The sequence below is a fragment of the Chiloscyllium punctatum genome, chromosome 18 (assembly GCF_047496795.1).
Source record: "Chiloscyllium punctatum isolate Juve2018m chromosome 18, sChiPun1.3, whole genome shotgun sequence".
Lineage (NCBI taxonomy): Eukaryota > Metazoa > Chordata > Chondrichthyes > Orectolobiformes > Hemiscylliidae > Chiloscyllium > Chiloscyllium punctatum.
In genome coordinates, this window is record NC_092756.1 from 79,795,112 (window position 1) to 79,822,010 (window position 26,899).

Genomic DNA, 26,899 nt, shown 5'->3' on the forward strand with positions numbered 1-26,899 from the left:
CGCAAGTTCTTAAAGAGAGAGCCCCTCTGACACTGCAGCACTCTTCAGTACTGTACTGTACTGTAGCATCCGACTCTGTTACATGCTAAACTATGGAGTCGGACTTGAACCCACAATCTTCTGACTTGAAGGCAAGAGTGTGACCAGCTAAGTTGAACACTCACCCCCTGTGTCTTTACCATATGGTTCAGTAGTAAGCCCTCTCTTGGTGGAGGTCATTATGGGGCAAATGATTGTCAATGGCATAGGTGAAAGTGGAGCAATTTGATGATTTAGTTATAAGGTCATATCGCACAGAAACAGACCCTACGGTCTAACCAGTCCATAATCCCAATCTAAACTGGTCCCACCTGCCTACACTTGTCCCATATCCCTCCAAACATTTCTTATTTATATACTCATCCAAATGTCTTTTATAACTGTACCCATTTGTTCTGGAAGTTCATTCCACGCACAGACCACTGTGGTTTTAGAAAAAAAATGCTCCTTATGTATTTTTACACCTTTTCTCCTCTCTCCTTTTTAAAAATATATACCCCCTAATCTTGAAAGCCCCCACCCTAGGGGAAAGACACCTGCCATTCACCTTATCTATACCTCTTGTGATTTATAAACCTCTGGGAGGTCATCCCTCAATCTCCTTCGTATCAGTGAGAAAAGTCCCAGACTATCTAGCCTCTCCTTATAACTGAAACTCTTCATTCCCAGCAAAATCTTGGTTAAATCTTTTCTGAATCCTCTCTAGTTTAAATAATAATCTTCCTATATCAGGGCATCCAGGACTTAACACACTACTCTAGAAGAGGCCTCAGTCTGTATTTGTTTGTATGCGTCCTGTGGATTATCCTATTCCCCATTTTCTGTCCATGAACTAATCCTCAATCCCTGCTACTATATTCCCATGGGTCATAATTTAATGTAATAACTTCACGTGACATCTCAGGAAGGATGTACATGCTCCAGAGGGTATACAGCAAAGCTTTAACAAGACTGGTTCCTGAAACTGTCCTATGTTGAGTGTGTGTAAACCAGGTTCTATTTAGAAAAACGAGAGGTGATCTAATTGAAACATTTGGAATTATGCTAGCAAGATAAATGCTAATGCAGCTGATTTTAACCAAAACATTTTATGCTCGTGGTTTGGCTATTTAGAGCTGAGATGAGAGATATGTCCTCAGTCAAAATTTTGGCAATGGTAGGCTTTGTGATTGATCTTTAAGTATATTCAAGATAGAAGTTTGAATAGTGAGGGAAGTGAAGGTGGTTTTGTTGTGTTGGGAAGGTGGGCTGAGCTAGAAGTCATCCAAGATGGGCCAAGAATGAATAGCTGCTTCCTTCCTTAGGTTCTGAGCTCTGTATTTGGCCTTCGCACACCAGAATAAGATTAAAATTGCTGCTTAACATGACTTTACTGAGAGAAATGCAACGAATGCTCGGATATCAGGTGAAATGTGAGCTAATGACATGCTCTGTCTGGGCTGATGGGGCGGCATTGCCATTTCTTCATTACGTTACAACAGTGACTGCTCTTTAACAATACTTAATTGGCTTTGGGATAGCCAGAGGTTTGAAAAGCATTGTTAATTGCAAGTCTGCTGTCTGTCACTCTGGGTGAGGTAGATGGGGAACAGTTTCTATCCATTGAGCTAGACTCTATCAACTGATGCTGCCTTCAGATTGGAGTCCGTTGTGGATTTGTTCCGATTCATGATTTTTATTTTATAGTTCAGAGCTTTTGGCTGTTTATTTGTTTGGGATGGTTGAATAGACCTTGTGTTGAAGTGCTGTATTCCTAGACCTACTAATCCACTTAAAACTCTGCTATCAATGAATACATGCTCATTTCAAACTGAACAATTTTAGCTTTATTTGGTGGAGTGACGCAGGGGGAGTATTTGGGGAGACCTATTCGGACGTGTTTTTCATGACTTGGAGCACTTTCGTTTTGAGAAGACAATCTGGTTCTGAATTGCACTGTTCTGAGCAGGAGGGGTGATTTGATGTTGCTGCCTGCTCCACAGACAGATCAATGTGTCTCTATTCTCAATCTGTCCAGTGTGCATTAATCCCACAGGACTCTTTGCACACTGCATTATGTTTATCCAGCAATAAGGCAAACAGTATTTTCTACTGACATCAACAAAACCTTGACTACCCTTCGTACTCAGAACTTAGAATCCTGTGTTTTCCCTTTACATTTGAAAGTCAAGAGTGAGGTGTGCAGCAATACATCACGATAGCCAGGAATGGCAGTAGGTACTAGGTACTGTGTAAGCCACAGGCTCTGACAACATTCCAGCAATGGTCCTGAAGGCCTATGCTACTGAATTCGCTGTGCCACAGTTATCAGGGAAGCATTTCCACAGTCCAGGTGATGATTCAGGATACAAGCTTCAGCGTGGGACTGAGACCCACATCGTTGTGATCCCAAAGGAGGAGCCCTTCCTACTTCAAATTGAATACATTCAAGACCAATTCAATGATCCAACCTGCTGTGCTCACCGAGAAAGAGAAATTTCTCCCATATCAAATCGGAGGTCTGTTATTTTGAAACCCTCTCCCCTTGTTCTTGATTGTCCCACAAGGGCAGTGTGCAAAGGATTAAATGGTTATCCATTAAGACAACCAGGCAATTATTTCAAACCATGCCAGGCAAATGAGACTGGAACATGTGAGGGAGGCAAATCTGGTGAAAGGAAAAGCGATTATTATACTTCATGGCGGAAAGTTTGGCTCCGAGCCAATGAAGCACTTTTGAAATGCAATCAGTTGTACCTGGCACCAGCCAGTTTTGCACACAGTGAACTCCCTTCAACTGCATTGCAATAAATAAATTTTTTGTGTTGCTTGGTAGCAAAATATTGGTAAAGATAGCAATATCTTTTTAGATTTATATATTGTCAGGGGATCTATTACATCTATCAAAGCAGAAAGATGGGGCTTAGATTTAACATGTCATCTGAAAGATGGCCTCTCTGACATCACACCACACCTTCAGTACTACACTGTGCTGTCAGCCTTGGGCTGAATGTGTGTGCTTCCTGGGGAGTGGTACTTGAACTCAGAAACTTATTCATCAGAGTTGAGGACGACTCGCCAAACTGTAGCCACAAACACACAACAAAGTGATGAAGCTCTTTACTTAAGAGAGTGGCGTGTTTGGATTAAACCACACAGCAACTCAGAGAAGAAACACAAAATAGAGGTTATTCATTCTGCACTGGATGCAATGGTGGAACTGTGCGGGAGAGTCCAAAACTAAAGGGCGTAGGTTTAAGGTGAGAGGGGAAAGATTTTAAAAAGGACCTGAAGGGCAATGTTTTCACACGGAGGGTGGTATGTGTATGAAATGAGCTGCTAGAGGAGGTGGTGGAGGCTGGTACAATAGCAACATTTAAAAGGCATCTGGAAGGTTACATGAATAGGAAGGGCTGAGGGGGATAATGGCCAAATGCTGACAAATGGGACAAGGTCAGGCTGGGATGTCTCTTCAGCATGGATGAATTGGACAGAAGGGTTTGTTTGCGTGCTGTTTGACTTGAATTGAATTCGCTTTATTGCCACATGTACTCCCATTACGATGCTATCGTAGGTACAAAGGTCTCTAGGTACAGAATCTTTGTTTCAAAGCAGAAAAATAAGGAAAACAAAGTTTAAAAAGTTAACCATTACAGGCTCTCTTACTAAAGAGCAGGAAAATAGAGAAACATCGTTTACAGTTCAACACCATAGTCTACAAGCGCCTGGCCATAATGGGCTTGACCTTCACTGCTTTGGGCTGAGGCTCAACCTCTTCCCCACCATTAATCCAGGCTTCCTGCTCTCCCCTCCTTGCAGCGGATTCCTGCTCTCACCGGCTGCCTCAGGTCGCCTTCTCCCACTCCTGCTGTCTGCCCAATCTAGCTCTCAGCCTCACCACCCTGAACCGCCTGCTCCCACTCTCGCCACCCGAATCCCCCAGTCTTTGTCTCAGCTCCCAGCGTTGCAAAACTCGTATGACACTGTGGTGGAGGGGCAGGCTTTAGTGGCCAAAGTGAACTTGTCCTAGTTCTGAAATAAAAACAATCTGTGCTGGAAGTAAGAAGCAGGTCATTCACCTGCAAAAAGAAAACAGATGGTTTGCTTTTGCTGGGGAGCATATTTCCTCCACTTTCTGGTTTTATCTCCGATTTACGGTCTGTGCAACTTTAATCCTCGTTTCTGGCTTGTCTTGTGCCATTCTGCCTGACACACCAACCTTTGAAAGCATTTCATGTTTTCTCCCCATCACATTGCTGAAAAATGCTTTTCTTTTTATTTCAGCTTAAGCCGCACATTAATGGACCTTTCACCCCTGACCTTGCACACCCAGTGTCTGAGATCGGGGCAGCAGCAGAGAAGAATGGATGGCCTCTTGATATCCGCGTCGGTAAGCAATTGCCACTTTCACTACAAGGAGCCCTGTTTTACTTGGCCTAATAGCGGTGCATTAATATATAGTAAGGCGGGAACTAGGAAATCATTACAGGTATTCCTCTCTCCTCCTGCTGGAATATGAGTTGAAATGGTGTGGTTGGATGGCCCTGTGATGAAAGAAAATACTCAGAAGTTCTGACAAGAAGGGGGCTCCCAAATGCGGTGTTATTTGACAACATCTGCAACATTAAGTGGGCATGTATCTTGGCCACAGTCTCCCCATAGTACAGGGCAGAGAGTCATCCACAGTTCCCATACCTGATGGTGCGATCCCACATGGAAAGTGGTCTTTGCTGTCACATCCTGCAAAAACAGTGGCTCGTGCACAAATGATGTCGGCCATCCCCAGCAGAACTGTCTCGTGAGATTTAGTGGGAAGGGAGTAGAACATTTGTCCTGGCCTGATAGCCTTTGTAGAGTGAACAAATGGAATAACCGTTTGTGTACCAACCAATGATGGGGTCTGTATCTCAGCACGGTATTAGTTTGAGGATTAATTTATGTCCTGTTCCACCTCCAGGCTCCGATAAGTTTTTTTATTTAAGAGCTAGGGCAGTTCCAACAACTGTTTAGTCCATACAAGCTTTCATCAGTGACGCAACAACTTGCTCTTAAATCAAGCCTTTTGAGGTCAGAAAACATGATAATACAGAGTGGAGTTTGGTGGAAAAGCATAATAGGTCAGACAGCATCTGAGGAGCAGGAGATTAGCTGTTTCTGGCACGAGTCCTTCATCAGGATTGCTGATAAAGGGCTTATGCCTAAAACGTTGATTCTCCTGCTTCTCGGATGCTGCCTGACCTGCTGTACTTTTCCAGCACCACCCTCTCTGCTCTGATCTCCAGCATCTGCAGGCCCGATTTAGTCCAAATCTTCATACATAGGAATGTTATGAATTGATTTTACCCTGAACCATGTAAGGAGATATTAGGAAAGATGATTAATCATGAAAGTCAGCTTTAATGAGTGTCTTTAAAGGCAGACAGATTGGTAAAGTGTTGGAGGAGCTTTAAGAAGGGAGTTCTAGAGTTTAGGTAGCTGAGGTTTTACTGGAGCAATTAAAATCAGGGCTGAGCGGGAGGATGGCTGAGATGTAGAGAGTTCTTAGGCCAAAGAAAGCTGCTGTTTGAGGGGGGCGTGATAATAGAGGGAATGAGGAAACCAGGAGGGGAACCTTAAACCACCAGGGCCTGATATAAGTCCGAATGCACAGTGGGCAATGGGTGAGCTGCATTTCTTGTGAGTTAAGATACAGATATTAGGGAACATTGTACGTGACAAGATTCTCCTAAACTGTACCTTCTCGCTCTGCTCCCGTTATTTCACTTTATTTCAGGTACATATGATTGCAGATGTTTCTGTTTGCATGAATTGGTGAGTTGGAGGATATTTTGTTGGGTAACAGCAGCAATGATGCAGGAAGAGTGATGGCTATACAGAGTATGTTTTATACAAAGCTTTTCAAAGTATTTTCTAAATAAACAATCTGAAAACGTTCTAGCACAGAAATTGCCATTGGACCCTTAAATCTATATCATTACAGCTTTCCATAAGTCACCCGTGTTCATTTTCTCACTCTTTAATATTTTGTTTTTCAAGGAGCTAGAGTATTTATTGCCCTTCTTTAATTTACAAGTATTGAGATGTTCAGCTATATACTGTGGTACATGGGCAATAAAACATATTTGGATGTACCATAAAGGATGTGCCTTTACTGAGTATGTGACTACTAGTTCTCTCAAAGTACCTTTATAGCCAATGAAATACTCTTGAGGTGTAGTCACTGTTGTAGGGAACACAGCCAATTTGTAATCGGAATATCCCCACAAATTCTAAGTGATAATGTGCAGATTGTCTGTCTGTTTTTTTTATTTTGCAGTGTTGCTTGAGGGGGTGAATACTGCCTAAGACACCATAGAGAGCTCCTCTTCACAATAGTCTTATTCAGTGTTTCATATCCACCAGACCAGATAGATGAGGCAGAGGTGTCAAAGCCAGAGGTGTACCACCCTTGAGAAGTCAGTTAACTTGCAATGGCCAACAATCAAATCAAATGTAGGGGCTCCCTGGTCTTTATTCACTGGACGTACTGAGCCATTGAAGAAGCCTTGGAGCCCAGGCTGCTGGCCTTTTTTGGTTTGTTGGAAGTCTTTGGTTTCTAATAGTGAGAGATTACTTAATTATTCCATTGCTCCTGCTGAGCGTATTTTTTTTGTTTAAACATTGTTTGGAGAAAGGGGAAGAAGGGAGAGAGAGACTTTTGCAGATGAATAATCCTTACTGGATGCCAGTACCGGATTGAAACGATGTTTCTGTTGGCAGGTCTGATCGGCAGCTGTACGAACAGCAGTTATGAGGATATGGGCCGTTCAGCTGCTGTTGCACAACAGGCCCTTGATCACGGCCTGAAGTGTAAGTCACAGTTCACTGTAACACCAGGCTCTGAGCAGATACGTGCTACTATTGAGAGAGACGGTTATGTAAGTATACGATCTCCATTCTGTTCCCAGTATACTGCAATAGAATTGATTTCATGTGGTCTCCCCACTTCAGACAAGCCAGCCACCCTTTTTTCTGCTCTATCCTCAATATTATTTTCCTGCACAGAAGCAAAGATGTTTTCTGAAGTACTGTTCTATATCTTCTGAGATCACCATCTCCTCCAATTCTGGACTTTAAATCATATTTATTCACTAGAGTTAATGTCCCATGTGTTTGTCATCCCCCATTACAAAGAACCTGGAATGTTTTACTGTGCAGAGATCATATTGATCTGATTTGACCTGAACACCCCTTTCCTGCTTGTCCCCTACAACCTTCAACTCTTGTCAACCAATAGTTGTCTAACTTACCCCTTGAATGTACTCAGTGACCCAACCTACAGTGCATGCAAGGAGTGAGAATTCCAAATGCTAACAACCCTCTCAATGAGAAACATTTCTCTTCATCTCGACCTGAAATTAGTGATGCTAATCTTGAATCCCTATTAGAATGTAGATCAATACAGAGCAGAACAGGCCCTTTGGCCCTCTGTTGCGCTAACCTGTGAACTAATCTAAGCCTATCCCCCTAAACTATCCCATCATCCATATCCTTATTCAAGGACTGTTTAAATGTCCCTAATGAGGCTGGGTTAACTACATTGGCGGGCAGGGCATTCTACTCCCGTACCACTCTGAATAAAGAACCAGCCTCTGACCTCTGTCCTAAATCTATCACCCCTCAACTTGCAGCTATGGCCCCTCGTACAATCCGGCGTCATCATGCTAGGAAAGAGACTCTCACTGTTCACCCTATCTAATCCTCTGATCATCTTGTATGTCTCTATTAAATCCCCTCTTAACCGCCTTCTCTCCAATGAGAACAGACCCAAGTCCTTCAGCCTTTCCTCAGAAGACCTTCCCTCCGGACCAGGCAACATCCTGATAAATCTCCTCTGCACCTTTTCCAATGCTTCCACATCCTGTAATGGGGCGACCAGAACTGGACACAATATTCCAAGTGGGGCCACATCAGCGGTTTGTACAGTTGCAGCATGACATCAGGGCTCCGGACCGCAATCCCTCCAACAATAAAACCTAACACACCATATGTCGTCTTAACAGCGCTATCAACCTGGGTAGCAACTTTCAGGGGTCTATGTACATGGACACCAAGATCCCTCTGCACATCCCCGATACCAAGAATCGTTCTATTGACCCAGTATTCTGCCTTCCTGTCATTCTTCCCAAAGTGAATCACCTCACATTTAGCTGCATAGAACTCCATTTGCCACCTCTCAGCCCAATTCTACAGTTTCTCCAAGTTCCCCTGCAACATTCTTCCACACTGTCCACCACTCCACCATCTTTAGTGTCATCTGCAAGCTTACTCTCCAGTTCAGAAAAGATTTACAAGGATGTTGCCAGGTTTGGAGGATTTGAACTATAGGTAGTAGTTGAACAGGCTTGGGCTGTTTTCCCTGGAGCATCAGAGGCTGAGGGGTGACCTCATAGAGGTTTATAAAATCATGAGGGGTATGGATAGGATAAATAGACAAGGTCTTTTTGCTGGGGTGGGGAATAGGGCATGGGTTTAGGGTGAGAGTGGAATGATTTAAAAGGGGCCTAAGGGACAATTTTTTCATGCAGAATGGTACAAATATGGAATGAGCTGCCAGAGGAAGTGGTGGAGGCTAGTACAATTGCAACATTTAAGAGGCATCTGGGTGGGTATATGAATAGGAAGGGTTTGGAGGGATATGGGCCGGGTGTTGGCAGGTGGGACTTGATTGGGTTGGGATATCTGGTCAGCATGGGCATGTTGGACCAGAGTGTGTTTCCGTGCTGTACATCTCTATGCCTCTATAACCCATCCACCTATCCCTGCGTCCAACTAGTTTATAAAAATGATGAACAGCAGTCGTCCCAAAACAGATCCATGTGGCACATCATTGGTAACCGGACTCCAGGCTGAATATTTTCTATCAAAGTTTGTGAGAAGATTTGTAGCTCGGGTGCTCGTTGTGGTTCTGTTCGCCAAGCTGGGAATTTGTGTTGCAGACGTTTTGTCCCCTGTCTAGGTGACATCCTCAGTGCTTGGGAGCCTCCTGTGAAGCGCTTCTGTGATCTTTCCTCCAGCATTTATAGTGGTTTGTCTCTGCCACTTCCGGTTGTCAGTTCCAGCTGTCTGCTGCAGTGGTCGGTATATTGGGTCCAGGTCGATGTGTTTGTTTGAATCTGTGGATGAGTGCCATGCCTTTAGGAATTCTCTGACTGTTCTCTGTTTGGCTTGTCCTATAATGGTAGTGTTGTCCCAGTCGGATTCATGTTGCTTGTCATCTGCGTGTGTGGCTAGTAAGGATAGCTGATCGTGTCGTTTCGTGGCTTGTTGGTGGATACGGATTGTTAGCTGTCGTCCTGTTTGTCCAATGTAGTGTACAAAATCCCATGCAAGGACTGCACAAAACACTACATAGGACAAACAGGAAGACCGCTAACGATCCATATCCATTAACACCAACTAGCCACGAAACGACACGACCAGCTATCCTTAGTAGCCACACACGCAGATGACAAGCAACATGAATTCGACTGGGACAACACTACCATTTATAGGACAAGCCAAACAGAGAACAGCCAGGGAATTCCTAGAGGCATGGCACTCATCCACAGATTCTATCAACAAACACATCGACCTGGACCCAATATCCCATCTGTATCAGGAAACCCTCTTGCACACATTGGATCGATCAGTTTTTTTCCAATGTAATGGAGTTGTAGCATTTCCAGTCAATGTTGGGGAAGTTAAAGTTCCCTATTATGACCACCCTGTTCCTTTCACTCCCGCCCAGAATCGTTTTGCCAATCCTCTCCTCCCCCATCCCTGGAACTTTGCGGAGGCCTATTTTTTAAAAAAAACTCCCAGCAGTGTGACCTCTCCTCTCCTGTTTCTAACCACAGCCTATACCACCTCAGTAGATGAGTCCTCGTCAAAAATTCTTTCAGCTACCGTTATACTGTCCTTGACTAACAAGGCCACACCTCTCCCTCTTTTACCACCTTTCCTGATCTTAATGAAAGCGTTAAACCCTGGAACCTGCAACATCCATTCCTGACCCTGCCTTATCCATGCATCTGGCCACAATATCAAAGTCCTGGGTACCTATCCGTGCTGCAAGCTCACCTACCTCAGTCCGCATACTTCTGGCATTGAAGTAGACACACTTCAAACCAGCTTGCTGTCTGCCAGCACACTCCTGTGACTGTGAAATCCTGTCCCTGTATTCCCTACTCACATCCTCCTGTGCAGTGAAACGTCACCACAGGTTCCCATCCCCCTGCTGAGCTGGTGTAAACCCACCCAAATAGCACTAGTAAATTTCCCACCCAGGATATGAGTACCCCTCTGGTTCAAGTGAAGGCCTCCTGTTTGAAGAGGTCCCACTTCCCCAGAATGAGCCTCCATTATCTGCAGACCTGAAACCCTCCCTCCTGCACCACTCCTGCAGCCACGTGTTCAGCTGATATCTCTCCCTGTTCCTTGCCTCGCTATCACATTAGAGTAAGCACACTCTCAACATCTATCTTGTCAGTCCCCCGTTGGATAAGATCAACTTTTGTTCATCTCAGCTCCAAGTATGGGGCTAGCCTGAAGCCATTTTTTTTCAAAAGAAAAGCCCCTTCAACCAACCTAGTGAATCGAACCTGAGCAGTCTCCATTGCAAATATGTCCCTCCTGCTCAAGTGTGTGCCGAAATCTCTCTGCACTACAGTAGGTGCAGTCTCACCGATTAACGGTAACGTTGTAGTGAAACTGCCCCCCACTTTTATACAATGTTCCCCTTTGTTGCAAATAATGGGTGAGAGGGAGAAGGTTGTGCTGCCACCCACAGAATTTGACCCATTGACTGTTTTTACCTTCAGGGGCAGAGTCTTGTCGTCATACAGACCCTTCGGTCCACCCAGTCCACATTAGCCATGTTCCCAAACTAAACTAGTCTCCACCTGTCTGTGTTTGGCCCATTTCCCTTCAAACTTTTCCTATTCATGAACTCATTTGAATATCAATTAAAAGTTGTAACTTTACCTGCATCCACAACTTTCTCTGGCAGTTCATTCCGCGCACACAGTAGAAAGCAAAAAGTTGTCTGTCATGCCCTTTTCAAAACTTTCTCCTCTCACCTTGAGAACATGCCCCCTAGTTTTGAACTCCCCCATGTTAGGGAAAAGACCCTTCTCAATGCCCCTCATGAGTTTATAAACCTCAGGAAGGTCACCCCCACCACCTACAATCCAGCCTTTCCAGTCTATTTTCATATCTCAACTCCTCCGTTCCTGACAGCATGCTGGTAAATTGGAGGAAGTACAAAATAAAATTAACAAGTACAATTATCATCAGAAAATGTGTACTTTTAATTTATTTTACATTTAATAAAGATGTTTATCTATAGCAAGCCAAAATAGCCAAACATTTAAACACCGTGGATAATTAGGGGTGAACACTCAGAGTCTCTGGGTGGGTGGGTGTAAGATATTGATATGGAAGCTCTGATTTTACCAATTCAATATGATGTCCATGTTTCACCTGTTTACTGCTGTTTGGGCAGCCTGTACACTTGGCCATGCTGGGGTATTTTCTCTCACTAAACTACTGCCTAAACCTCCGATATGGACATACAGGAGGCACCTGGACATTTCCGTCTGGGAATGCACTGTCCACCATTTCAGGTGTTACGGATACACTGATGTTAAAAGTGCAGGGGTTTTTTTTTTTGCCTTTATTCATTTGCAGGATGTGGCCATTGCTGGCTGGGTCACCATTTATTCCCCCCGCGCCCTCTCCCCCCGTCCACCCCTTACTGGCCGTTGAAGGGCTGGCAGTGAGCTGCTGACTTGAATATGCTGCAGGTACATTGTGTTGTTCAGAAGGGCGTTTCAGAAGTTCAAAGGAACTGTTGTTATGTCAGTGATGGAATGATAATATCTTTCCTAATCAGGATGATGAGAGTCTTGGAGGGGACCTTGAAGTTGGTATTCCATGCACCTGCTGCCTTTGTTCTTGGTGCAAGAAGTTGCATGTTTGGAAGGGGCTGTCAGGGGAAGCCAAGTTACTGCATTACATCTTGTAAGTGGTACACTGCTGCCATCTTATGGAGGGAGTGCATGTGTAAAAGTGTTGTGCAGGGACGGGGGTAGGGTGCCAGTCCGGAAGGCTGCTTTGTCCTGGATGCTGTCGAGCTGCTCATGTGACAGTGGAGCTGCACTCATCCAGGCAGGAAGTGCTGGACTCAATGAATACAGTATGGCACAAGCTGGGTCCCAGCCCCTCAATGGATGTGGAGATGGGAAAGCAGTGCTCCTCCGAAACCACCTCCCTTTCATTGCCCACCAATTCACCAACCAGCCCTGTGACCATCCCTCCCTGAGACCTGATTTACCCCCTCCTTGGCCTCTACTGGAACAAAATGAGTCAAACTGGCAGCAGCTCCATGGACCTCAGTGAGGTAGGTGGAGATCTAGTGTTCTGTGGACCCACAAATTTACAGAAAGGACTGGTGACCAGGTTTCTGTGGACTCTGGTGCTTCAGACAAAGACTTCCCAACTTAATTCTACTTTTGTCTTTGCAGGCCAAAATCCTGAGGGACGTCGGTGGACTTGTTTTGGCTAATGCCTGCGGGCCCTGCATTGGACAGTGGGACAGGTAGAGGAGTTGCACTTCCATTTTCTACTCCCTGCATCAAGCAGGAGGCCGCACCAAAAATTAGCTTATCTTTCCACCTATGGTATTGGCTGGTGTGCATTGTGTGGAACAATAAATGAAAGATGGCATCCAAATTGGGAATTTGCACAACCTGATAGTGCTTGGGTGACTTTGCACTGAACCGAGCACTGTTTTGGTTTTCCAACAATACTCGTTGTTGCTGTTAAATTAATAAAATGAGCATGGTGGTGTGATGGATTGGAATTGTGTCAAGGTGTGTTCTTAATCAGAGCGTGGACAGCAGTGGATGTTAGAGATGGCCACAGCAACTGTGGGGTGAGACTGCATGGATGAGGTTTGGCAAATAGCCATGGATTTTCATTACTGATTGCTCGCCAGTGATGCCAAATTGACTTTTTGTGTATTGACGTTGCTAAGATATAAGCCTTCAGTCAGGTGACATGCCAACAGGACTCCCTTATAAAGACCTGCTGCTCAGAGGAAGTTGGTAGCAGCAGAAGAGAGAGGGCAAAACTTAAAAGGAAGCTTAGTTCATCATGATGTAAGTGGAGGCTGATGAACAATAGGAGGGTTCCCACTTCATGCTATAGGATTTGAATGTAGAATGTGGATAGCCTTCATGACTTCTGTCTGCCCAGCAAACCCCCACCACCGCCCAGAGGATAGCCATGTGTTCATTTTATAACTGACACTGCTATCTGAATGCTTCTAGTAATTGCAAATGCTGCTCGCTAAATTAAGGCCTGTTAGATGTGGTGACTTCATGTTCTGTAAAGTAGAAGTGTGCTCCACTTTGATTCTGTTTGGATGATTAAAACAATTAGTTCCCTCATTTGATTGTCAGCAGATCAGAGCTGCCATCTAGCTCATTGTTTAGTTAGAATTGATACCACTTCCCTGAGGTGTATTGATTGACTTGTTGCAAGTGTTTGAATAAACCCCCTTTGAAGAATGTTTTCAAGCTGTCCACCACCTCTTCCCACATGCTATTCATTTTTGTCTCTTTCCTTTTACTTCACACAAGGCGGGACGTTAAGAAAGGTGAGAAGAACACCATTGTGACTTCGTACAACAGAAACTTCACTGGGCGCAATGATGCCAACCCTGCCACCCATGCTTTTGTCACATCTCCTGAGGTAAAATGCACAGGGACACCTTTGTGCTTTCACTTTCATTTTCATAGAAATCTGATGAGTTTGTCGCGATTGACTCATTAATGTTAGCAAATGCGAGCAAAGAGAAAACATTATGGGGGCAGGAATGGAAGCTATTACTGAAATGGGAGGAGGCTTGTATGAGTCAGTTGGGCAGAATGGCCTGTTTCTGGGCTATAGACTCCAGTGAGTCAGCATCAAGACTCTAGCAGGATCGAGTACAGAGATGAAAGATTTGTCTGGATCTGCATTCTATTTGAAGTTTTCATTTATTGGTGTTCGGAGCTGCTGAAGGGAATGGTCTTTCGGGATCTTCCATGCTATAGGATTTGAATGTAGAATATGGGTAGCCTTCATGACTCCTGTCTGCCCAGCAAACACCCTCCTCCTTTTCTCTCACAAGGGTATGCACACGCACATACCAACCTGCCTGTCAGGTCTGTGTAAAAGTTTACAGGTATTGGATGGGGAGGAGTTGAGTGACCCATCTGCTATTGGACCTATTGAGGTCCAATCTGTTCCAACCCAGGTAATACTCAACTCCCAAAAGATTAGGGGGGTGGGGGGTGGAATCAACAACCCTGTGGAAAGCCCGACAGCACTAGCTATCTGAGCTACCATCAGGAAAGGTGAAAACAAATTCTTTTGCAGGCTTCCTGGGTCATTGGAGGTACCCCTTTTAATGCTTCACCCACCCTCCTCATCCCAGCCATCCCCACCCAGATGTCTTTGCTGAGACTCTTGATCCTGGACATGTCTAAACTGTTCCGTTTGACGGCATCTCTTGTAATCCCAGCAGTGGCCACCACACCAAACTGGCACCACTGGGACCAATCCAATTGGCTGCCAGCCTAGATTTCCTGTTGAGGGGGTGGAAGTCTCTCCTTCATTGAGATGTACCGCACAGAAAAAGACCCCTCGGTCCAACTTGTCCGTTGCTGACCACATAATCCTAAATTAATCTAGTCCCATTTGCCAGCGACTGGGCCATATCCCTCAAATCCTTCCTATTCATATACCCATCCAGATGCCTTTTAAATGTTGTAATTGTCCCCAAAGGTTTCTAGGACTAACTTCTGATGTCTCTGAAATACTTGAACTCAAATGCCAACGGCTGTGCAGATCCACTGCTGTCAGACAGTAGTGTCTCTCTCTCTTCTCTTTTCTCTTTTTTCCTCTTTTCTTCTCTCTTGCTGACCATGCAGCCTCTGCCTTTGTGACCCTTCCTCCTGTTTTAAAGTACCATTGTTTTGATCTTTTTTTTTCCCCAAAGTTACAAAACAATGCAACGGTTTATAAACAGTGATTAATGCTTCTGGAATTCAAGGAAATCCACACCAACACCTAAAATACCTTAAAGGAGCAGCGCTCTCAGCCACAATTTTTTTTTTCCCCCATCCTCTATCTTGCTGCTTCTGGCATTAAGCTGCCGAAGGGATTATGGGCAAGTGTCCTCTTGCTGCCCCTGCATCTCCACCCTTTTAGATGGAGGTAGGGGCAGAGACTGTTGTGTCCTGTTTCTGACACAATATCACTAAGCTGAAATGATGATGGTGTCTTTTGCTCTGACAGAGACTAATAGCTTCCTCAGGATATTATAATGTCAGTTATTGTGATGGTATTGAACTGGATTGATATTTCCAAGTAGTAACATGCACATGCCAGTGCAATCCTATGGAGGTTGTGCAGGAGCTGCAGTCCAATTGATTTATGGTTTTCTGTTCCCAGATTGTCACTGCCTTTGCTCTCGCTGGAACCTTGAAGTTTGACCCCGAGCGTGACACACTGGTAGGAGCTGATGGGAAGAAGTTCAAACTGAATCCTCCGAATGCTGACGAACTGCCCAGCAAGGTAACTGGCACTCTCTCTGACAGGCAGGCTAGCTATCAACATGCAGGATTATGGTACGCTTTCGTTTCAAACCACACACACCGATCCTGTTATTTACAAGGTGGTTTACAAGTATCTCAAATCTGCTTCAGTTTCAGAGTCGTAGAACCCCTACAGTGCAATAGCAGGCCACTCAGCCCATTGAGTTGACACCAACCCTCTTCCCCTTCCCCGCACCCCCCCCCCCCCCCCCCCCAAACCTCCGGAAGAAGTATTCAGATCCTCCCCAAATACCCATAACTCTGCATGTTAACCCACCTAATCTGTACATCCGTGGACACCTATGGGGCAATTTAGCATGGCTAATCCACCTAGCCTGCACAACTTTGGGAGGAAACCAGAGCACCCAGAAGAAACCCACTGTGAGACAGGGAGAATGTGCAAACTCCACACACCTGCTAGAGGGTGGAATTGAACCCAGGTCCGTGGCTCTTAGTTCATTTTCAAATAGATTAATAATTACCAACCCACCGCTTCTAAGTTATAAAAGTTTTACATGAACCTCACCTACAGTGACACCATATGAAATGGGAGCAGAGGAAGTCTTATTGGCCCTTGAACCTGCTCTGCCATTCCATAAGATAGCTGACCAACTAACACTCTGCTGTGTTTTTTGAGCAATTCCCAAATATCTGTCACTTTTATCCTTGAATCTACTCAGCACATGCAGCCCTCTGGGGAGAGAATTTCAACAGTTAACACCACTTCAAGTGGTGCAATTTCTCTTCGCCTCAGTCCTAAGTGGCTGACCCCTTTTATCTTGTGACTGTGACTCCAGTTCTAGATTTTAAGACTGTTTCACATCTATTGGCATCCTCTCTCTTCTTGTGCTCTCTCTCCTATCTGTTACAATCCTTCAAGCAGAGAGGCAGGATAAAGTCTGAAATTCTTGAGACATGGGTGTTTTCCCTAACGTTTAGGGACATATGATCATGATGACATCATTCAGCCCACACTGTGTGTTGACAATTTCTAACTCATTACTGTCACCAGCACCTTGTCAAACTCCAAGGTTGCAATCTCAGCATCCTGCATATTGTTTTATTCCCTTTTGGAAATCAGTTTAATTCCATAAAACCATTTTTTTAAAAAAAGGTCAGGTGGAGGCCATTCGGCCCCTCAAATCTGCTTCACCATTCAATAGAATCATGACTGATTTGTCACATCCACTTTCCTTGATCCCCTGACTGATCAAAAATCATATCTATCTCAGCCTTAAATAATATGCAAGGACTCTGCTCCCCCCAACAATGCCAAATGGCAAGGAGTTCCAAAGACACTTGACCCTGTATGATAGGAAATTCCTCCTCATCTCAGTCTTCAATTGGCACACCCCTTTATTCTGAGACTTGTTCTGTGGTCCTAGGTTTTCCCATGAGGGATAACATCTCAGCATTGACCCTATCAAGTCCCTTAAGAATCCTGTATGTTTCAATGTGATCACCTCTCAAATCTTCTAAATTTTAATCAGTAGAGTCCCAAACTGTTTAGCCTTTGCTCATAAGACATTCCCTCCTCCTGCTCCCTTGAAAAAAGGACCAATGTTGAGTTAGCCTTCCTGATTACTTGCTGCACCGGTGTGCTAGCTTTGTGTCGAGTATAAGCACCCCCATTTCCCTTTGTGTTGCAGCTTCTGCAACCTTTCTCCATTAACTAATATTCTGTTCTTTTTTTTTGTTCTCCCTTCCAAAACAAACAAATTCACATTTTCCCCACAGAAAAATAGTTTTAAAAAGGACTATGCTCCAGGTTATTTATCGCACAGCTGTTTGAGACCTTACTATTTTCAAAACGATTGACATGTTTGGCTAAATGACAAGAATTGTTCATTTCCAAGTTATTCATCTACATGATGCACTTAATGTGTGCAAATTGGTGGAAGCTTTTCCTTCACCATTGTGATTGTTATAAATATTAGACTATTAAACTGTGGAATCTTATGCCGTGCATTTCAAAACAACATTCACTTGATATTTTTGCAGAACCAAGCCTTGTGGCACATCTTTCACTATGTTTTCAGTTTGGTGTCAAAAGCTGCTCACCACTTGGTTTCATTCATATTTTTATTGCCATCTGATTACAAGTGAGTGAAGTCTTGACGTTTGTGTATGCCTAGCTAGTCCTCACTTCCTTCAACAACTGTTCGGGTAGCCCATCCCTTCGCTACTTTGGATTTAGAAGGAGGCGGTGGTGTAGTGGTCATGTCACTGGACGAGCACCCCAGAACCTCTAGCCAACATTCAGAAGCAGCACGGTGGCTCAGTGGTTAGCACTGCTGCCTCACAGTGCCAGGATACCACATTCGATTCCAGCTTCAGGCGACTGTGTGGAGTTTGCATGTTTTCCCAGTGTCTGCATGGGTTTCCTCCGGGTGCTCCGGTTACCTCCCGCAGTCCAAAGATGTGCACGTCACATAAATTGGCCATGCTAATTTGCCCATAGTGTTAGGTGCATTAGTCAGAGGGAAATGGGTCTGGGTGGGTTACTCTTTGGAGGGTTGGTGTGGACTGGTTGGGCCAAAGGGCCTGTTTCCACACTGTAGGGAATCAATCTAATCTAGCTCTCCAGTTGTTGGAGCTATAAAGATCTACTGTCTTGTATCACTTACTGAGAGGTTTTCAGTGAGATGGAGGAGTCTCTTTACAGCATGTATAAGATTTGTGGTATCCACCTTGTGTATTGCTGAGAAACATACAGTCGAAGGTTTTTGTCCTCTGGATAGATGCAAGAGTGCCATGTTTAAAGGCAGAGCTAATAACTTTTACTACAAGAGAAAATCAATCTCAACCATTCAAAGTTGACCTGCCAACCAATCAGCACTATTTTCCCATGTAGTATTTTTCCCCTTTGAAATGGGGTGTTCCTGTGTCTGTTCTGATGAGTGCAAGATGAAAGGCATGTCTTTTTTTTTTCTGTAATACATAAGAGTATAGTTTCCAGATGGTGGACAAAGCATTAATCAAATTAAATCTCCAGGTGAGCTCATGACCAATTCAAACTTTGTCAATTTTGGATGCAGTGTTGACTGAGAGCGCCCTACCAATGGTCTTGGGTTACTCAGCTGCTGATCAGGCTTTGCATTCAGATTTGAGCATGACGAATCCGGTTGCATGATCTTTGCTGAGTTACTTAGCCGTGCAAGGAGGAGGTAAATGGGGTAGAAACACTAAAATTGCTTTGGTGAGCCTGAGGGAGGGAGATAGGTTTTTCCACTTCTGGGTAGTGACTGTGCTGGACAACACAAGTAGGTCTCAGCCAGAGGACAGACCAGTCTCAGCTGTGATGCCCCTCTGTTTAAGTAACCAGTTGATTCTTGCATACCTGCAAGACGTAGGGCTGCTTGGGTGCAAGAGTGACCACGTTCATCTGCCTGGTGTATGTGGGACCACACCCAGCAAGATCAGCACCTATTTAAGGAGAAGGAAGGGGATAGAGAATCAATAGGTGGTTTAGTGGTTAGCACTGTTGCTTCAGCACCAGGGACCCAGGTTCAATTCCAGCCTTGGGTGACTGTGTAGAGTTTGCACATTCTCCCCATGTCAATGTGGGTTTCCTGCATGGGCTCTCATTTCTTCTCCCCGGTCCAAAGATGTGGATTAGCCATGTGAGGTGAAGTGGATTGGCCACGATAAATGTGGGGTTACGGGTTAGGGTGAGAGTGTTGGTGGGATACTCTTCAGAGGGTTGGTGCAGACTCAATGGCCTGTATGTGCAGTGTAAAGATTCTAAAGTGTGGGGGAGAGAGGAAATTGCGGAGAATGTGTTGAGAGGTCACTATGTTTTTATTATTTCTGTCTTGAAGGGCTTTGATCCCGGTGAGGATACATACCAGTACCCACCAAAAGATTCCAAGGGCATCTCTGTAGTTGTGAGCCCAGAAAGTAATCGGCTGCAGCTGCTGGAGCCATTTGATCGGTGGAACAACGAGGACCTGGTGAACTTGAGGGTGCTCATCAAGGTCAGTTGCAGATTGGGAGAGAACCGCTCCTTAGTTTATTGAATCGTTCATGGTTGTCATGGTTCACTTATGTCCTTGGGAAGGAAGTCTGGCCTATGTGTGTGACTCCAGTCCCACAACAATGTGGGTGTCTCTTAACTACCCTCTGGCAATTGGATATGGACAATAAATGCAGACCTTGCCATCAACACTCTCATTCCACATCCCACAAGGGAATGACAGAAGAAAAGGTGCAAAACCATTTTTGTTAAAAAGTTAGTCATTTCTTCCTTGTTTTTGAATTCTGTGCCACTGTTTACGAAGCCCAGGATTTCGTATGCACACTTCCTCAACCTGCCCCTACTACTTTCAGTGATTGTGGGTAGAAACCTCCAGATCTGTCTGTTCCTGCACCATCCTTAGAAGGCTGTCTGATATTCGTTGTATGAATGTACTTCCCTTTATCTTAGCACGCAGGTCTTTCAGTCGGGACTCGGTGCAGTTTGAATATATTGGAGCATTCCACCTTGTCTTTGGAGCCAACCTAATGGGATGGAAGACCTGTTTTTCTCTCTCTCTCATTCTGTCTCCCCCCCCACCTCACTCCCTCCCAACCATTAGAACTATAAGCATAAATTGATGGTGGACGTTTTGATTGGAAATGATGCTATTTACCATAAATGTCTACAAAGGCAAATGTCCTTATTACTGCGTCATTTGGAAAAGAGGAATGGGCTTGACTGACTTATTTAGAAACTGCTATTCTCAGTCTGTTGTAAAATAGACCATTGGAGGTGATTGATACTGACTGCAGAAATGACATGAAGGACATGTTCTATTCCTTTCCATGGATGACAAAGATGTGGCCTTTGGTCCTCTCATAGGAAATCTGCATCCAAATATCGGCACATCTCTGGCTTTTAACCATTGGTCTGGGAATTAGTTGTTCTGACACTTTTTCCCCCATTGTGATTTGTCGCACTGTGTTTTAGGTGAAAGGCAAGTGTACCACCGATCACATATCTGCTGCTGGGCCTTGGCTGAAGTTCCGTGGGCACCTTGACAACATTTCAAATAACTTGCTCATCGGAGCTGTTAACATCGAGAATAACAAAGTCAATGAGGTCAAAAACTACCTCACCGACCAGTATGGGCCTGTGCCAGAAACCGCTCGTGCTTACAAGGTATGGGAGTCTGAGGAAGATCTCTCGATCACTGTCATTGTCTTCAGCTGGTCAGTGTCGGGCAGAGGTAGGAACTGCTAGGTTTGTTGGCCCTGCGCTAAAGAGAGGGAAGATCTGAGTGACCGCTGCAAAATGCTGCCCTAACAATGGTATCAAGACTCTGGCTTTGCCCACCTTCATCACTTATCAGCAGTTAATTAACCTGAGCATGACCCTGTCAAGGTATCTGAGCACGTTGACCCAGGACCGAAGGCAGAGTGGTTAAAAAGAGTGAACTAATCAATCTGTGTTCGACCCTGATACCAGATTAAAAGGTAGTCCTGATGTGGAGGAGCTTGTGTTGAACTGGGTTGGACAAAGTTAAACATCTCTCAACACCAGGTTAGTGTCCAATGGTTGATTTAGAAACGCAAGCTTGTGCTCTCAAAGCTAGTGCTTCCAAATAAATAACCTGGTGTTGTGATCCTTAACAGATTAAAAGGATCAGGGTGTTCAAAAACAAAGCAGTTTGATTCCATTACATCTAAAAGTGTAACAGAGAAAACAAGTCGGCTGTTTGACCAAGGGAGTTTTCAAGTGGCCATGTGGCGCCACCTTCAGGGAAATGTCCAATCAGAGTTAGCGGTGCTGGATTAGGGTTTGAGAGCAAAGTCTAAAGTTCTCTTTGGTCCTTCCCCAGAAACAAGGTGTCAGCTGGGTGGTGGTTGGTGATGAGAACTATGGTGAGGGCTCCAGCAGAGAACATGCTGCCCTCGAACCTCGGCATCTCGGAGGTCGAGCCATCATTGTCAAGAGCTTTGCTCGGATTCACGGTAGGTGGATGCTGTGGAAATTGAAATCTCTGATACAGTCTGCCCATTCACAAAATGTAACAGTACTAGGATTTAATTGGTGCACGTGACAGCTACGGAGGAATTTAATGCTGTTTTTTTAAAAAAAAAGACGAACCATGCATTGCACTGTTCATAGACTGAGAGTGACTGTAACGAACAGATCCACTGTTTGTGCACCCACTGTCTGTATCCAAGATGCTCCTTTTGTAACAGTAGGTTTATCTGAAATAATGTGGCTCCGGGTTAGAAGAGATTTCTCCTTTTGGTTTGCTCAGTGGTAGAGGCACAGCAGGCCATTGCTCTGCTCGATGGCTCCTCATCACCACCTCCTCAAGGGCACTTCGGGAAGAGTTATAAATGCTGGCTCAGGCAGCAACGAACCAGAGAAAATGGGCAGAGATTAGAAACGATCAAGGCTTGGGTTCTCTGCCCTGTAACCTGGGCTGCATGTGATATTATGGGGTCCAACCTAGCACTGCAGCTTTTCATTGTCTGTCCAGCGACAGTGTCACTGCGAGGATGGTGGTTGAGGTGGGGCTGAAGAAGGATTTGTTGTCCTCGCTGTGTCATTGGGCCTTGAAGAGTAGAATGGAGAGAACAGGTTATGTAGATCCCAGGCACCTATTCCCATCAGTACGGAAAACTAGGCAATGGTCTAATTGCGATGTTGAAACTGACAGGCTAGATTTTTTTTAAAAAAAGCTTCCTATGAAAGGGAGTTGGGAAGAAAGTGAGGGACAACATTTAATGTGTGCAAATTGTACAGGAGCATCAGCCTAGAAGGTGGCACTGGAGATACAGCCTCTGGCCGTTTCTACCAATGGCAAGTCCAGCTGGCACTTTGTAGCCCGATCCTTATACCGTTTCTCTTTGCAGTAGGTGAGAAGTCACCAGGTGCAGTGTGAATTCTGTGGTTTCTTTGCAGAAACTAACCTGAAGAAACAAGGTCTGCTGCCTCTGACCTTCAGTGATCCTGCTGATTATGACAAAGTGCAACCAGACGATCAAGTCTCCATCATCGGGCTGAAGGAATTTGCCCCTGGAAAGGTAGGTACAAGAGTTGTGCTGCTTTCAGCTTGGAGCTCCCTTGCCATTTGTTCAGCCATGTGCTTACAGGTTTAAAGAAGACAACGAGCATGAAATACTAGAATTTATCCCATCCATTTCATTCCTGCTCATGTTTCATCCATCACATTAAGGTTTGTTTGTTATTTGTAAAGTTTAGACAAGATGATGAGTATTAATTGTCTTCGAGCACATATAAATGAGACTGGTGCAGTGGTAATGTCCCCACCTCAGGGCCAGAAGTCCTGAATTCAAGTCCTATATGCACTAGAGCTGTACATTAAACAGGTTGTTTAAAAATATTCACATATTCATAAATACGGAGGGACTGGGACACTGGGCATGTTTGAAAATGAATTCCAAAACTCTGCAAACCAACAAACTCTATGGGGAAAAAAAATGAGGATTTGTTTTTACCTCGCCAGATGGCTTGAAGCCTATTTAATATTTATAGCACCTAGCTGTTCTAAATCTCCGTTATTCAGGAAAGCCATTTTACCTGACAACTTTCTCCTAATTTTAATACCATATACTCATTTTCTAATTTTAATCTTTACATATGGTTTTACCTTGAGCTGAAAAATGTGGTGCTGGAAAAGCACAGCAGGTCAGGCAGTATCCAAGGAGCAGGAGAATCTTTTTTTTTTCGGGCATAAGCCCTTCTTCAGGAATGACTTCTTCATTCCTGAAGAAGGGCTTATGCCCGAAATGTCGATTCTCCTGCTCCTTGGATGCTGCCCGACCTGCTGCGCTTTTCCAGCAACACATTTTTCAGCTCTGATCTCCAGCATCTACAGTCCTCACTTTGTCCTATATGGTTTTAACTTGCCAGGAAATTTCACATTTTCTCAAATTAGTAAGCTTCATGCAGCCACACACACTAGTGTGTCCTGGAAAATATGCACAGTGAAGTGACACAAAGCTAGACCCATCTTCTCTCTCCTCCCCTACCATCCTGCGGAACACCTGGGCCATCGTCTGATTAATAGTTTGCCTGTTACATGGGAAATGACTGTGGGCTTCACTAATGTTTTGTTGTGGTTCTGTTTGCTGAGCTGGGAATTTGTCTTGCAAACGTTTCACCCCCTGTCTAGGTGACATCCTCAGTGCTTGGGAGCCTCCTGTGAAGCGCTTCTATGCTGTTTCTTCCGGCATTTATAGTGCCACTTCCGGTTGTCAGTTCGAGCTGTCCGCTGTAGTGGCCGGTATATTGGGTCCAGGTTGATGTGTTTGTTGATTGAATCTGTGGATGAGCGCCATGCCTCTAGGAATTCCCTGGCTGTTCTGTTTGGCTTGTCCTATAAATGGTAGTGTTGTCCCAGTCGAATTCATGTTGCTTGTCATCTGCATGTGTAGCTACTAAGGATAGCTGGTCGTGTCGTGGCTAGTTGGTGTTCATGGATACGGATCGTTAGCTGTCTTCCTGTTTGTCCGATGTAGTGTTTTCTGCAGTCCTTGCATGGGATTTTGTACCCTACATTGGTTTTGCTCATGTTGGGTATCGGGTCCTTTGTTCTGGTGAGTTGTTGTCTGAGCGTGGCTGTTGGTTTGTGTGCTGTTATGAGTCCTAGTGGTCACAGTAGTCTGGCTGTCAGTTCAGAAATGCTCCTGATGTATGGTAGTGAGGCTAGTCCTTTGGGTTGCGGCTTGTCCTCGTTCCGTTGTCTCTCCCTTAGGCATCAGTTGATGAAATTGCGAGGGTATCCGTTTTTGGCGAATACCTTGTATAGGTGTTCCTCTTCCTCTTTTTGTAGTTCTGGTGTGCTGCAGTGTGTTGTGGCCCTTTTGAATAGTGTCCTGATGCAACTTCGTTTGTGTGTGTTGGGGTGGTTGCTTTCATAGTTTAGGACTTGGTCTATAAATGCCGGAGGAAAGATCACAGAAGCGCTTCACAGGAGGCTCCCAAGCACTGAGGATGTCACCTAGACAGGGGATGAAACGTCTGCAACACAAATTCCCAGCTCGGCGAACAGAACCACAACAATGAGCACCCGAGCTACAAATCTTCTCCCAAACTTTGTTCACTAATGTTTGCTTGACATCATGATTATAGGCCTGGTTAACACACAGGCCTGTGCTTGAGGACAGGGTGTGTCTGAGAGCTTGTTCTTGTGGCTCAGAATCCGTGATCCCTTTACCTGCACACACTCTCTTGGCAAGCTAAATGTGTCAAGGAAATAATAGCACAGAACAGGAATTCAACATCTAGCCCCTTGGCCTGTTCTTCCAAGTGCAAAGCTGATCTACAGTCTAACTCCGTATGTGTTTCAATGTTGAAATCCGCTAGTGTGAGAGTGACACCAGTTAGTTACGTCTACTAGATACACAGAATCTCTGTTTATCAAATACTTTCAAAGGCCTGAGTTCTCGGTCAAATTAGAAAGCAGAAACTTCATTATATTTTTCTCAAGACGTTTCAAGCTGTGAATTTTTCCACTTTTTAATATTTCTTAAATGGTAGAATCGTAGATTCAGGACCTCCAAGGGGAAGAGATTCAGATTTTATTGTCATGCAAGTTTGATCACAAGAGTGCAGTGAAAAATGTACCAAGTTGCCATTCTCTACTTCCATGTTAGTATATAAAAGACAGGATTAAAAACGAAAGGAGAAATAAGAGACAGACAGCCAAAAAGAAACACCTGCCTTCGTGCTGCCAGGGTCCTTGCTATCAGAGAAGTAAAGCCACAAAATCTGTCCCTCAGTCTGCAAACTCTCAGGTCCTCGAATCCCCCACATGCTGCCGTAGCCATGAGATGCTGGTGTTGGACTAGGGTGTACGTTGGGGTCGCAACCCCAATTGATGAAGGAGCAGCGCTCCGAAAGCGAGTGCTTCCAAATAAACCTGTTGGATTGTAACCTGGCGTTGTGATTTTTAACATAACTGTGAGAGAGATATGGAAAATTAGGGGTTAGGTGAAGTCAGACAAAACCTGAGAGTTTGTAGCAAGAAGACTGAATTACGTAGAAATTACCAGTGTTTATGCTCCATCTTAATCTCACCCTGTCAATGCACTACAGCTTGGAGGCCCTGGGAACTAAGTTATCATGATGTGGCAAGTAAGGAGAGGAACAGTCAGATGTACAACTACCTGAAAGTAAGGACAATAGCATTGTACCCAGGGTGGGTTTATTCATCAACAGTAACTGGGCGTCTTCTGTGTTAATTTAGTCACCCTCACCACCTCCAGGCAGGTCTCTCATTTCTTATTGGTTCTTTTCTTCCTCATCCTCTTTCAGCCTCTCACTTGTATCCTTAAGCACAAGGACGGCAGCCAGGATAAAATAATGCTGAACCACACCTTCAACGAGGGCCAGATTGAATGGTTCCGAGCCGGCAGCGCGCTCAACAGGATGAAGGAGTTGCAGAAGTAAAGCCACCTGTTCCATAAGGGTAGGGAAAAGGGAGACTGTGTGCCCAAGGACTCGGTTGTACTTGTGTCGCTATGCTCAGCCTTGATTTGCTGCTTTTTGCAGCAGTGATACACACCATGACACTCAGCAGCTGTGCACAGTCCAGTCTGACGCTCAGACACCACACTCTGACAATCCCAAGTCAGCCTGTGTTAACCATCAATTTTAAAATATAACTTGTTCATTTGTCTCCTACCGCGCTGTGAAGTCAATGGAGCCTCATTTCTGTTCTCCTCTTAGATGGTATTTATTTTTTATTTTCTGTACATTGCATTTGCCAGGAGAAGCTAAGCTTATGAGTTTGCTTCCTTTTGAATGTTTCAAGGTGTCACCAAATCACGTAACATTCGGTTCCCTGTGGGTTTCAACGAAAAGACTGACCTAATAAAATTTAGAAAACTGAAACTTATTCTTGCGGGCTAATAAATGATTTCTGTGGAAAGTGCGTGCTTTTCTTTTCCAGAAGAACAGGGAACCCAGGCAACTGGGGAATGACTGGCAGTCTGTGTAGGAGATTTGTGTGGCATTGGTAGGTTATATTTGCCTTATCCCAGTTCCTCTCAAACTAGTGAACACCTCCCAAAACCTGTTCACCATATACCTAACTTCTACCCTGTAGACGATGGAATACACTCAATTGCTTGGATGAGTGCAGCTCCAACAGCACTTCAGGACAAAGCAACCCACTTGATTGGCACCACCAACAGTGTGTACCGACTACAAGAAGTTCACCCAAGATCCTTCCAAACCCATGTTAGTATACAAA

The 26,899-nt window shown here is 44.6% G+C and overlaps 1 protein-coding gene across 1 annotated transcript in view; it reads left to right on the forward strand.

Moving 5' to 3' along the window:
• The window catches only part of aco2 (aconitase 2, mitochondrial), a 55,608-nt gene extending 29,066 nt beyond the window's left edge, over positions 1 to 26,542 (forward strand). The window contains exons 9-18 of the mRNA XM_072588548.1: positions 4,303 to 4,408; positions 6,778 to 6,935; positions 12,564 to 12,637; positions 13,683 to 13,794; positions 15,541 to 15,663; positions 19,505 to 19,660; positions 20,632 to 20,823; positions 21,503 to 21,635; positions 22,582 to 22,703; positions 25,960 to 26,542. Of these exons, the coding sequence (XP_072444649.1) occupies positions 4,303 to 4,408; positions 6,778 to 6,935; positions 12,564 to 12,637; positions 13,683 to 13,794; positions 15,541 to 15,663; positions 19,505 to 19,660; positions 20,632 to 20,823; positions 21,503 to 21,635; positions 22,582 to 22,703; positions 25,960 to 26,094 (1,311 nt within the window). The 3' untranslated portion in view covers positions 26,095 to 26,542. The remainder of the gene's footprint in view (positions 1 to 4,302; positions 4,409 to 6,777; positions 6,936 to 12,563; positions 12,638 to 13,682; positions 13,795 to 15,540; positions 15,664 to 19,504; positions 19,661 to 20,631; positions 20,824 to 21,502; positions 21,636 to 22,581; positions 22,704 to 25,959) is intronic.
• Positions 26,543 to 26,899: the final 357 nt, after the last annotated feature.